The sequence below is a fragment of the Genypterus blacodes genome, unplaced genomic scaffold (assembly GCF_046128005.1).
Source record: "Genypterus blacodes isolate CSIRO-AG114 ecotype Tasmania unplaced genomic scaffold, CSIRO-AGI_Gbla_v1 ptg000012l_1, whole genome shotgun sequence".
Classification (NCBI taxonomy): domain Eukaryota; kingdom Metazoa; phylum Chordata; class Actinopteri; order Ophidiiformes; family Ophidiidae; genus Genypterus; species Genypterus blacodes.
The window spans coordinates 6,378,204-6,392,590 of record NW_027466826.1 but is presented as its reverse complement, the minus strand read 5'-3'; the positions used below and the strand labels follow the sequence as shown (position 1 = coordinate 6,392,590).

The window sequence follows — 14,387 nt, the reverse complement described above, 5'->3', positions numbered from 1 at the left end:
TCCTCCATCATCAGAATATGAAGGTGGCGGTGGGTAAATCCAAGGTTATCTGCCTGAGGAAAGAGTGACTCAACCTGCATCCCAGTGCTACAAATCAAATCACATCATCAAATACAACAAACAGGATCACCCTAGAGGCATGATTTTAGTATTTCAATCTTTTAAATATTAATCTAGACAGTAACCTAATCATCAAATGGCTACGTCTGAAATAAAGAATACGTTAACCAAAATTTAAGTTACCTCCCTCACATAATGCACAGATCTGAGCACAGTGGGAACTCAGCATGCTGCTCGCTGACATTCACTGCAGGCAGCATATTGTCAGACGGCAGTTGTGAGTGAATGCAAATGAAGTCACATTTATAAAAGAGGAAAGAGAAGGAAAAAAGGAGGGAACTATTAGTGCTCATAGTTTAGGTATGACCAACTCACAGCACAGCCCTCTTGGTGTGAAAAAGTGTTATTTTATTCTTATAGTCATTGGAAATCACACTTTCATTAATTGAGCAGAATATTCCCCTAAAATTAAACTTTTTTTTGGTGTTGAATAAATTGTTTTTCCCAACATAGTACAGGGACACAAAAAGAGTCATCATCATCATCATCATAAACCTCATCTACTGCATAATCAATTTTATGGCAATGTTACCAAACTGAAATCAGGACAGTCATGGAAATTACACAATCATCAGTTTGGCAAAAATGTGTTTTCCAGGCCTGAAAGTGTTTTGGATAATTATGATGTATCCCAAAAGTTATTTAAATTCTTTGATGGAAGAATTGAGTATTGCCACAATGATTAAGCTTGTTTGCTTGATTTGAATACAATATTATTGAAAGAATACAATACAATGGCTTACATTAACCGGAAAACAAAAGGAAATACTGCTTATTTGTTGTTGTTTTTTTTTAAATTTGGACTTCCAAAAGTAAAAAGTAACTGATAAACACACTTCAATATGTTTCACTAATGACGTCTTTTGTTGTTGTGTGCCCATTTAGTTTCTTCCATTGATTGTGAGCGTGTGTGTTGTTTGAGGGCAGAGTTGTGTCAAACACAGATGGATGGAGCTTTTGTCATACCTCATGTCACTCTGCTGCTATCTGCAGTGTTCATTGATCCACTCTGTGTAAAGGGTTCTTCAGACCCCTGTCTGGCCTGTTGCCACCTTCTGTTCCCGTCGACTCTTTCATGCTCCGGTCAGATGCTAATCTCAATCAGTGGTTTATCAGTAGCTGCAGGAGTTGATGTAGACCGGGTAAAGCCAATACTTGAGTAAATTGTGCATTTGATTTTGTTTTTGTCTCTGACCTAGAGCTGAGAGAGGGAGGGCCTTGTCTCACAATGGAAATGTACTGTTTGTGTGTGCAACCTGCAATACTGTGGTGCTTCACCCTCACACAAACAATAGCTCATCTGCATGTTTCCCAACTGACTTTACAGACATGCAACACCATTTATCACCTACAGTATATATTGAATTGTACAGGGCTAGTTCTAAACACTGCTTTAAGGCTTTGAGCCAGTATTATGATGCAGTGCTAATGCTAATGTCATAATATTTACCTCAGCCAGCCTTAGATGGAGGCCTGGCACTTCAGATGATTGCTTAGATTTGTTGTGCCTCATATATTTTTCACCAAGCTTTTTTTCATCTGTCTTTTTATCATCTGTCTGTGCAAACAGCTGCCACACAGCTGAATTGTTTGACATTTCCTCTCCTCAAACGTCATGTAAACATCATAATCTGGCTGAAATTGGCCTACATTGATGATGCTGTACTCCTAGAATCAGTCAAAAATTCAAATGAAGTGATTGTAAGTCGATTTCCTCAAGCATGTAAGCTCTCCCTTAGTTTACAATTTCCATATGCAATTTCAAACCTGACGTACTTCATGTCCTAAGCTGATTAACAGGGCTGTGAACACGAGTCTGAAGACTTAACTGGACTTAACTCGAGTCATGTATGTACAGGGAATGACAGAATCCTATTCCCGTGTATTCAACACTTTGGCATTGACATGACATGACATAGTGATGTTTTGAGGTAGTGAATCAGGGCTATTGTGGTTCATTGCATTAGATTATACAGGTGAACTGGATTTTTCTTTTCAAACTGATATACCTGGTGTATCTATTATGAATGTTGTTTTGGTTTATGAATTTGTTAGAATGGGTTAATTATTATAGGACCCTGTGGCCTTTAAAAAGCAGAGATAAGTTCCTACTGATGGTTTTTATTTTTTCATTGACAGATTTCGAAGTACGTACATCAGTAATCAGTCTCTGTGGTGGTTTTGTTCCGATAAGATCCTGACTATCGGCACATTTGTAAGTACAGTATGTTCTCCTCTGTGGCCTAAGAGTGAGTCACAGATAATTGATTTTGTCCATTCATGACAGCTGAACACACTGTTCAGGTAACACGTTGAGAGTTTATGTTCGATCGTTCACACACAGCGCACAGCCGTACGTAGGCGTGGACGCAAACGCAGCACCGGGTAATGACGTCATTTCATCAAGCCCATTTTCACAACAGACATTTGGCAACCTTAAAATGTCTGCTATTTCAACGTTCTGTCTGCCATTGCGTTATTAAGTATGTAATGTTTAGCTGTTTCTAACAACTAACTAACTACTGGCTGGCATGAATTATTGGTGTTACATACTAATATTTCAGTTGACCTTTTATGTCACTTTTGCAGAGGATTTTATATTCTATCTTTGTTAAATATGATTATAACATTAATTCCTTCCTTTCATGTTCAGGCTGCTTTGTTACTTTCTGCTAGGTGTGTATGCAAAGGCTTTCATCTCAGTTGTGCTATTCATACTTAAGCTCGGGGCAACTCGGTGCATGAAGGACTGACATTCAGCTGCTCGTCAATGCACTGCACAATGCCATCAATTCACACACCCTAAATAAGTCCCTGGATGTAGCAGCTTTATTGATCCGCCGCTCCCTGCTGTCCTCTCCTCGCATTTCTACTATGTACATATTTTGAAAGCGGATCAGAAAGGAGTGGTGCTGCTCAGGGACATGTTTCTAGGTGCTACACTTTACTTTCAGAGGCTATTTGTGGGGCAGAGGCAGCAACATTCACCTGCTTACTGTATTCAAGGCTGCATACTGGTTTGAAGTATTAACACTAATCACTGATCCCACCAGGAATCAAGTGCAGGAACTATTTGAAGGATTTAGGTATTTGTAGAAAGAAGATTAGCCAAATATTATGAGGTATTAGTCTGGAATAACAGCCAACGCTCCATGTAAACAGTACTCGGGGTGCTATCAAACATTCAGATGCCCTGCAGGGTGGATGTCTGCATGATGTCTGAAAGCTCACCGGCAGAGGGGCCCAGGGATGTTAGCTGGCTGAGTAACTCCATGACTTCATCCATGCATACTCAGCTTGATGTCTGTCGGGTTTGTTAACGATTAAGATTTGGTGAGTCTTGTGGTTTTGTGACTCTGGATTTTTGTAGATTGTGAATGGAATGTGTAGCGGAAAACCTGTCTGTGTGTGTGTCCACGCACATAGCTCAGATAATGCTAATCAGATTGTCTTGATCTGTTTACAGTGGAAGGATGTCTGTGTGACTCGGCTCTTCCCTCAGTTTTAGCAAGAGAAGGTCTGTCTGCATTAGTGTAACTATAGTGATGTATGTGAGTGATTGTCCTAGATGAACCCAGATGTGAGTGTGTGTTTGTGTGTGTGTGTGTACATAACACCTTCAGTCATTTCCGATCCACCTCACCTCCCTCAGTGCCTGCTGGGAATAGGGGAACCCAGCAGTAACAGCCTGTCCTATTTGTAAATGATGATGATGATGATGATGACGACAATTTTGTATTGGTTTATGCTGTTGTGTGTTTGTGTGTGTGTCAGCTTAAGGAGCAGGAGTTAGGGGGAGGTACTTTAAGGTTAAGCTCAGAGGCAGTCTATTTAAAGGACGCCACCTCCCTCTCATGAATGATTCAACCACTGTTTACCCCTCCCCCACCTCTCATCAAGATCAGCTGTAGGAAGTGGTGCTCCAGCCAATGAGATTACAGTACTGGTCTAGCTGTGTGTGTGTGTGTGTGTGTGTGTATGTGTGTGTGTTGAGCTAAGGCAGAACAAGGGCAGCAGCTCTGAGCTCTGACTGTGTGTGTTTGTGTGTGTGTGTGTGTGTTGGGGGGGAAATGTAGGCCAGCCGCTCGTTCTCCCTCCCTCTACCATCTCTCTCTATCTCTTCCTCTGTCTTTCTTTGTTTCTGCACTGTGCTGCCGAAGGTGCAGTCACCACGGCGACGGCTGACATTGTTGCCGTGGCTCTTCTGAGGTTTTTACCGGCTCGGCTCAACTGGAGTATTTACAGAAGGGGCATGTAACCTCCCCCAGGAATCATTGTTTGCATGAGGGTGTGGGAGTGTGTGTATGTTAGTGTGTGTGAAGAAGAAGGGGGCTTCAGGACCAAGACATGAATTCCTGTTGGAAAATGAAAATCCAGGTACACTTGTCACTTGTCTTGTTCTTCCTGTTTGTCTGGTGTTCATCTTGTTGCCGTGCGTCTTGCTTGCTTGTCTTGTTCACGGTGTTGTTGTTGCTGATGTTGTTGTTGCTGTGATCATTCTCAATGGTTTTGCCTCATGGTTGCACATCTACATGACATATGTACATGCATTAAGTGTTTTTAGAAAGTCAAGAAGAGAGAGGCGTGGATAATAGAGGGAAGAAGGGCTCACTTTGTTTTTTATTCAGTGGTTGTTATGGTCGGGCCTTCGGTCTCTGTGATGCTAGAGCTTCTCTTCAGCAGGAAGTACCAGATTAAATAGTCAGTAATGTGTTTTGCGGATTTTGTGAATGCAAAATGTGTGTGTATGTGCATGTTACAGACCGAGGGGGAGAGAGAGAGGATTAATTAGGAGGAAACAAAGAGAAAGAGCTACATTCACAATTCAGACTATGTCCTAAATGGCTACGCATGCACACGTTGAAGAAAAACAACAACAACAACAACAAAACTATTTATTTATTTTGTGTCTTACAATGAAAGTGGAATCCTGGTCAGCGTAAATTCATGGAAATCTGCTGGATTCTGATCTGTTCCCTCCATCGTAGCGTATATCTAACAAATGTATCATCTCCTCGTCTCCTTACTGACTTCTAGCACTGCTGTAGCCGTCCTCGGTGTTTATGTTTACCAGGCTGCCAAGTGCCAACATGACACGATGATGATGGCAGTGATATGAGTCAAAAATTATAAAATTTCCTCCAGGGGAAAGTCTTCATTCATATTGGTCTTCAGAAAAATCTAATCAGACACTACAAAACAGATATTGTCAGGTAATACATAACAGTTTGATTATATTTCCAGGGTTATACATTTAACTACGTTTTGTCAATTCTATCAGTTTAATGTCAGTAATTTGTCCCCACATTTGTGAACGGCGTTTCTTCACTGCTTGGAATCCTGCAGGGATCCCAGTTGCTATCGACCTTTAAAATAAACTTTAATGATTTATATAATTTTAGACCTGTTGAGGACCTTTCAATCCATTTGGATTTGAATCGAGCATCAAACTGGCTGATTTTGTAAGATCCTTTCATGTTGACATTTTGGAGTTACAGATTTTAATCCACCAGAAATGTGTAACTTTTTTGACAATGTGCATACAGGTGTAGGATATTTTGGAGATCATTTTTTTATATAGAAAGATGGGAAAAGAGGAGAGAGAGAGGGATAGAGAGAAGGGAGGAAGGTTGTGTTATCCCTACTATTGTTGTTGAACTTAATACGCAGACCCTGAGGTAGAGTACAAGTGGACTGGAGTTGCAATGATGTCATAGGGTACAAACAGAACTTACAGGATGATGTCAAAGAAATGTGTAACTTTTGAAAGTAGAACAATAATTGCACCTTGGGTCCTCAAAACAATCCAAATCACAGAAAACAACCCGAGGACACGACCTCAGTGTCCTCAGCAGAGGGACACAAAACATTCCAGATACCATATGTAAGCGTGTGTTACTTATCTTTCAGTGTCAGTGTGTATTGATGATGCATGTGTTGTATTTTTGTGCGGTTCAGACTGGCATCTGTCATCTCTCCTCAGTGTGAGAGGTTGACCCACTTTCCACTCTGCCCGCTTTGTTCTCACAGAGTGGGATAGTGACCAGTGACCAGTAAACATGTCAAACTACAAAACACACATACAACACATCTAATTCAAAGTACACTTGCCAACTTCCTGCAGGAAACTATACATTTCAGTGGTGACACTTTATAATAACAGTCAGTTACAAGTCATTCACAGTATTAATTCATAAGGACTAATCATGAACTATAGACTATAAGTATTTGTAAATGATTAATAAATCATTTGTCAATCATTTGTTAATCCAACATTTACGGATAATCTGTAAATGATTTATGACATATTATCAACAGTATCGTTATCATAATAGTATCATAATATATGATTTGTTCAACCTTTGATACTGTTATTCAATGGGTTGTAATATATTTGTAAATGCTTTTAAGAAGATTATTTTATAAAATTTCAACACAATATTGCTGTGATTAAGATGATCTATGGCATAATTTGTATTCCTTCGGTTTTACAAATGATTTGTTTAACGTTCATTAACTCTTTCAACTCACTGGAACTCATTTGAATATGTTTTTGCAGTCTCTAAAGTTATAAAAGTCTGTTGACATTTAAGTTGTCTATGGACTTTTCTTCCTCACCTGATAGAAATGATCTGTTAATGTATTAAGAAATGATTTACTTGTCATTAACAAACCTTTTTGCAGCCTCTTAACCTAAAGTTGCAACAAATAATCTATATTATACATTTCTTAAGGTCACAAAGCTGTTTTCTCAATTGTAGACAACTTTTGCATCCATTTTGTCTTTGTGTCTAAACAGGAATGATGGATGAACAGGCAAAGACAAAGTGACCAAGTGAAAATGATCACAACAGAATCTTAAGGACAATAATATTGCCTCAATTGTTCATACAAACATGAGATTCCCTCTTTTAACCGTGTGACTGTGTTGTCACCTCTGAGCCACCACACTGTCTCCTCAAAGGTGCTCCAGGCCGTATCAATGTGTTGTGTGTGTGAGCTCCTGTTTGGAAACCTACGTATGCTGCACTGTGGTTAACAATATAGTGTCTGTAGCCTAGCTGAGGTAAAGCGCGAGTGTAGGCACTCATCACTCATGACGATGGATCCTCTCCCTGCATGATGAGCCATGAGTGGCACATGTTCTCTTCCAGTTGGAATCACCTAGGATGTTATTAATACTTTATAAATGGCTTATAACTGATCATTATTGTACTTACCATTCTAGCAAAAAAAGGTTGAAGACACAGGACTGCTATTGTATCATCTAGAAGTTCGTCAGGTTAATTGATGTTTCATTTGTAGCAGGACAACGATACAAGTTAAGTGCATACATAGGGCACTATAGGGCTTTCAACTTCAGCTTAGTAAAATTCAAAACAACAGGGCTTATCAACAAAAACAATTACACACTGTACTATAAAAGATGCTTCACAGACCTTGACAAAATCTAAACCATGCAATCGGGCCTAATCGGTGTTACGGCGCTCACTTAGTTATCACTTCCTCTCGTAATGTGGCGACGTGCGTGCTCCCATAAAAGGCGTCAAATGCGACATATGTTTCATGTCAGAGCAAAGACTTAGATCCGAGGGGTATAAAGAACATAAGTGTCATCACTGTGTCTTGACATTCACACGCCAATTACTGTCTTCTTGTTTCAGTTGCAATCCCGATCAAAGTAGAATTAAACGGAGCAACCTCTCCTTAATTTGAAGAGTAAGAAGCTGGTTGTAGCATGGTAGAGACTTCTCTTGTCAGCACATCTTTATTATGTGTGTGATGTGTTGTGTGACATCAGAACTGTTTTCACGCATTCATAACACAGTTAATTAGGTATAACTCAGCTGAACTAATTATTTGTGGCTTGGCCTTTTCCACTTTAGGCCTAAGTAATGACTTGTTTAAGAAGTAAGAGTGATTACAATCAGCCAAATCTCACAAAATCTGTAATTTCATCTTTACAACCAGCTAAAATCACTTTTCACACGGTTGTTGATGATTGGCCTGAAATCAGATTAATTATCTTGTTGTGTGACTCTTGGCTTTGTGACGAAATGTGGCAACCCTGCTGAACTGTTGCTCTCTCCATCGGTCTGTGTGTGTGCCAGGATGGGTCAATGTGTTCATGGTCCTACAGTGACTATAACACACACTGTCTCTGTGTTCCATATCCTGTTTGAACATACGGATGCAATTATGGCTGAGATGAAGAGAGATGAGGGACAGATAGAGTAAGAAGAGGAGGAGGAGGAAGAGGGGAAGGATAAACCACAAGCTAGCATCCTGCTGATGAGTGTAGATTGACATGCTGTTTAACACACGCACACACATGCAGAACCTGTAGATTAGTCTTCACAGACTTCGGGGTTTTCCGGCCTCTCCTACAGGATTACATCACTGGCTATGTTCGTTTAATGTGGCGTTAACATTCTCACCCACACAAACACACACATATGCTGCAGACAGACAGACAGACAGATGCTGATGCAAAGGCTTTTCAGTCTCTCTCTCTTTTGAAAAGCATAAATAACGCGAACCTTGTGAAAATTGATGACCTCCCCCAGAAGCTGGTCGGATGTCTGCGTTGCGGTGAGACGAGCTCATATTGGAGGTTTCTCATCTGGTTCTGGCTCTGATGTCCAGCTGCATCGCCTTGTGTTTCTTCTTTCAAAGCTCTATGGACATGGACTGGGACAAGAAACCAGCTGCCTTTCTTGAAGAAACTCTTTGTTGGGGACTTGAGATATCTTCTTTGATGCGGGGATGCGACTGTGACCTAAGATTTGCAGAAGCAGGTCAATGTGCACTTAGATGTCAGATCCATTCAGCTTTCATTCCCTTTTCCTATGTGACACTTCTTGTCTGGTGGAACAGTTGACCTTACTAGACTGTTGTGGCACCTCAAACGCTCCACATAGATGACTTGGGGTTTTGTAAAACCCTTGTTTTGCTGTTGTTTTTAACATGTAATGCATGTGCAGAGAAAGACTGTAGCTAGAAGAGAAAGAAGAGAGAGAGACGGGGGAGAGGGAGACATGTGAATAGAGATGAATAGTATTCCTGTTAACCCCTCCCCCACCCACTCTCACATCCTTCCCTCTCCATTATCTTTTACTGATGTGATTCTTTTTACAGTCACATTATTCCAGCTGTCATCCACTCTTTGTCTGTTGCCATCGTTGCTTCCTCCGCCCGTTGTGATGTCAGCACCATTCTAAGGAGAGGATGAATGATGTGTGTGTTTTGGTGTTTTTCAACCCAGACCCCTAATTTCACCTCTCCAGCTGTGCAGTGTTGTGTTCGGGGACGCACAGCACGGCGTTACTTACTGTTTCAGAATGAGTCTTTCTCTCTCTAATGTGTCGAAGAGCAATCTGTGATGTTCTGTGTTTGCGCTGAAATCACCTTCACTTTCACACTCGCACCCTCACTTCACTCAGTCTTTATTTTCCCAGAAACAATGTTTGCGTTGAGCTGTTCTCGGCCCGTTGGAGTCGGTGAATGATGATGTGCTCACATATGGCACATCAATTCGCAATTATCACTAGAATTGCGTGGCTTTGGAAGTGTTAAGTGGTTGTATCGAAGCTGTGTGCAGTCTGAGCTCATTTCAAACTCTCTGAAACAAAGTAGTTGCGTTAGAAGCTTCGCTACTAGTAACTAGCTAATCCAAATAGTAATTACACACAGCATGACTGCACAAAGATGCACAAGATCACTCACCTGTTGAAATGACTGACATCTCAAATCTATACACATGGAACTGCACATGAGAACACACAGGAAGTCAGGGTGGTTTTTGTTTATGTAGATGTAGGAAAAGAGGCAGAGGGACAGGATGTTAGCTCTTCAGCCTCATCTCACATTATCATCATCATTGCCTGTCGCTCTTCACTGTTTTTGTTGCAGTTTGGTCAGGATCAGGATCTGGGTCTGATATGCTTGGATTGCTCCTGCAGTCTTTACAATCCAAGCTGGACATCTCTGAGCACCGCAGTGGGTTTAGTACTGTTGAGACCTTTTGTGAGGGATGAAAAGATGAAAATGAAGCTGGGTCAAGTCCATTAGAGGGTCTTATCTTTGTAGGTTTTTGCATAAGAGAGCGCCGACTCCTCGCCCCTGTGGACTGAGAACAGAGACGCAGACCTGAAGGACACAGAGATCCAGTATGACCTCTCTCCTCCTCTGCCACACAGACTCTCCTGAGCCTCCCTTTGCACAAGCTGAGCTCTGAGTTCAGTGTGGAGCTGTGATATCAGAGGCCGGGCCAGCTTACAGACTCGCTAGAAACAAACACGCACAGCAGATAGTGAAACCTAAAACCTCCTTTATCGGAATTATGCATGAGTCAGGAGAATGAGGCCTTTTCTCGTCTGCTCTCATAGTAGCAGTGAAGGTGACATTCACACGGCAATTACTAGTGTTACTAAGCAATTGTTTCAGCCTCTCTGTCACATCACAGCCCTAGTGATGACTGATCTCTGTGAGTGTCAGTCTCTCCTTTTCATATTTCACCTCTGGGATAAAAAAAACACTAAGACCATGTACAACCAGGACAAAGTAGTCATAGTAGTCAGTAGGACCACTGATGCTCAAGTTATTTTCAACTTTGAATACTCTTCTAAACCCTCCACCACCTCCACCCTATCTATGCTCACTGCAGACATATTGGCCTCCCTCTTTACTGATAAGGTATCTGCTGTCGGTAAACAGTTCTCTAAGCCAATCCCCGTAGCTACCAGGACTTTTCTCGTGTCATTCTCCCCCTTGACTGAAGTGGACGTATGAAAACTTCAACCTCCAACCTTCATACAAGCCTTTCCACCCACATTTATCTCAACAGTGGCACACATCACCGACTATTGAAGATCTGCCCTGTACAACATCAGGAAAGGTTCGGAGAATTGGAGTTGCGAGACGTCAGTTCTGAGAGTGTGTAATTCGACTTCTATGACTGACTGTCCAGTGTTCATCTTCACTGTGTGTGTGTGTGTGTGTGTGTGTGTGTGTGTGTGTGTGTGTGTGTGTGTGTGTGTGTGTGTGTGTGTGTGTGTGTGTGTGTGTGTGTGTGTGTGTGTGTGTGTGTGTGTGTGTGTGTGTGTGTGTGTGTGTGTGTGTGTGTGTGTGTGTGTGTGTGTGTGTGTGTGTGCGCGCACGTCCTCTGGCAGTAACAGAGACAGAAGAACAATAGGATCTCACAGACCTCATAGCAACACCATAGCAACTACACATGACTAGATTAAAAAATAAAAAAAAATAAGTATTTAAATGACTCAGTTTGTCCTGGTTGAAGTCTCTGGACTCGAAGTTGACTCAGACGCCAGTGGAAAAGCTAAATCTTAACCTAATTTGCACTCAACACAAAGGCAACCGCAGGATAATGATCCCATACGCAGACAGTCAGAGGGAGAACACTGGCAGCAGTGTGACGCTCCATCAATTAACAAGCAGCTTTTCTTTCTTCTTTCTTCTCCACTGCGCCTCAAAGAGCCGGATGAGAATGGCAGCATACATATTGTGGAGGCCTTAGGCTAAATGAGGCATAAGTAAGTAGGTAAAGACTCTGATGGACCGCATGATCAGAACTGGTTAGTCTGCGTGGATCCACAAAGGTATAAGACACAGATGGACAGAGTGAAACTTTGAACACCAAGGGTCAAAGATTTCGGGGGAATATTGGCTCTTTTGTGCTACCTGGTATTGATAGAAACACTGATTTGGAGTTTTAACTGATGTTTGGTATTAATTTCATGGGATTTTGTTCAGTATAATGCAGCAAACTATACCTACCATAGCATGGAATAAAGTAGGGATAGGACTGATACCCATCCTGATGAGGTCACTCCTGGTATGAGAAGTGAATGGGAACATGAGGAACAGTGTTTCACGTGACTGTTGACATTTTGTTAACAAAGTTGTGTTTAATACAAAGCTGCTGGTCTCTTCTGGAGATTCGTCTCATAGCTATTTACCGCTAACCAAGGAGACCTCATGTCTATTTACGCTGGTTTCAATCTAATTATGTTGCTTACACAATGTTTGAGAAAGATTTATTGCCTTAATTTAAGTGTGTAATCAGTGTTATTGTGGATGTAAATGTACTCTATGTCATGGATTTGTTCCCTGACTGGTGCAGTTTGGAGTCATTGTCCTTTAAGTGTGTGTGTTTGTTTAAATGATGTCAAACAGCTGGTTCACTAGTCACTGCAAATGAATTTACTATGCAAAATGGTAATTACAGACCATATGGTAGTTCTCAGTGTGACGTTTGTTGATCACAGACAACATATTTAGTATTTCAATGCAGTAACTCACTGTCTTTTCTCCATCTTTTTTCAGAATGAGAAGCCTCTGGGTCATTCTGCAAGCAGATCCAGCAATATATCAAAGGTGAGCAGAGACAAATGGAAAATGTGAATGAATGATGTGTGTGTGGAGAAATGAAGACAGGATGGCAGCTGTGAGCTCTGAAGCAAAATGGAGCGGTGTGCTGTGATGGGAGAGCAGCTGATACATTGCTTCTCTCCCAATCATATCGCTTCTCCGATCAAACCCCAGAGAGCAGACGTGTCTTCTCACTCGGCTCCTCTGTTTGCTTTTCAGACAGACAGACAGACAGCACAGGCCTCAAGACTGCCAATCTCTCTCTCTGCCTCTGCTCCTCACCTGTCTCTCACCCTACTCCCATCTCTCCTTCCTCACAGTCTTTCTTTCCTCCTGGTCCCTGCCTTACACTCTCTCCATCGCCGCCTGAAGCTAAACTACAGTCTCGCATGAAATGGAGCTCTCAGGTGTCACTCCTTGTCCACGTGAGCCTCTTAAACCCTTTAGTAGTCGTGCTCACAGATGTCAGGGTCACTTTGTCACCATGGTGCTGTGGCATGTTTGAGCCTGGGTGCAGTCGGTCTGTGAGCACAAGCAGGGTTGGAGTTATGGTACTGGTGACATATTAACAGTTACAGAGTTAAAGCAGGAACAAACACTGTAATGATAAAGATAGGGAGTTGAAGATACTGGGGCTACTCAAGGAAATGTAAACCAGATGGCCAAGCACTTAACTTGAATTGAGTCATATCTAACATACGAGAAACATATGACTGTAAAATCAGAGAATAGCCTATGACCATTTGGTTTCTGGAGATGTCTGAATCATGTGTTATGATCACAATCTGAGGTTATCTAACATTTGGCAGGATATCTAAATGCCCTTTAAAGGCTTTAAGTAGTGGTAGTGATTAAAAGTTCTGCAATTATTTGAATGGAAAAATAAATCTGATTATCAGATTTTTCACTGTGTTTTCTGCTGAGATCCAGTTCATCAGAACATCAGTTACATTCATTAAGAGTGCTTTCTATTTAGCGAGTTATTCAATATTTCTACACTATCCCTACACAATGCAGCTGCACAGTGCGTTGTCATCAGTATATTTAAGTGTGTAATAGTTCTATTTTACCTTCACAACCTACGTCTGTTTTATAATTTTGGCCATCATCCAGTATCTGCAGCTTTAAAACACTGCCAACTCCACAGCTCCACTTTAGAACAAACAGATATCTAAGGTGTTGACCTCAAAGAGAAACTGAGAGTGAATGCACCACTAGTTTTTCATCATTTGCATCGTGAAATGGCGTTTGCACACCGTTTTATTATAAGCAGTCTGTTGAAGTTGAAACAGGAAGAAGCTCAGCAGTTTGCGAGTTTGGACTCTTAATTATTGCTTGAAAGTGGCGTACAAACACGGATTACAACCAAATCTATGACAATAAGAAAAACACCAGACACATGTGCTCAACAGCTTAACAGCTGAATAAAATAAGACTTCATGTTTTCCTTTAGAGTCAAAATGATTTGTCATTCCCCAACAACAAGGTTTAAGTGGGAACTAGATTGCATTTACTCCAGACTCGGTGCACTCAATAAAAATAAGTAAAATAAATACAAAGTTTAATATGATAGGATGGCACAAGTGCAAAGTGCGGCTCGTTTGCAAAGTGCAGCAGAGCTTACAGGTGGCAGAAGTGATAAGTTGACAAATTGAGGGTAATAACTTGAGTCTTGTTTTCACCCAAATGCCGAAGAGTCTTCTCCCTGACTTAAGACGGACGAGCATGGGTGGGCTTTCTCTGCTGTGGAGGAAGTGTTTGCTGAGAGGTTGCGGGTTGGTTAATGGGTTCTTGTAGTATTTTACATATAGTCCTAAAGTATTTATCAAGCTTGATGCAACTGCTACACACACACACACACACACACACACACACACACA

At 41.4% G+C, this 14,387-nt stretch overlaps 1 protein-coding gene across 2 annotated transcripts in view; it reads left to right on the top strand.

Annotated features, from left to right (window-relative positions):
* Window positions 1-14,387, top strand: part of marchf8 (membrane-associated ring finger (C3HC4) 8) — a 45,435-nt gene that overhangs the window by 14,053 nt on the left and 16,995 nt on the right. For both annotated transcript variants that reach the window (XM_076163678.1, XM_076163686.1), the window contains exon 3: window positions 12,463-12,513. In XM_076163678.1, the coding sequence (XP_076019793.1) occupies window positions 12,463-12,513 (51 nt within the window). The remainder of the gene's footprint in view (window positions 1-12,462; window positions 12,514-14,387) is intronic.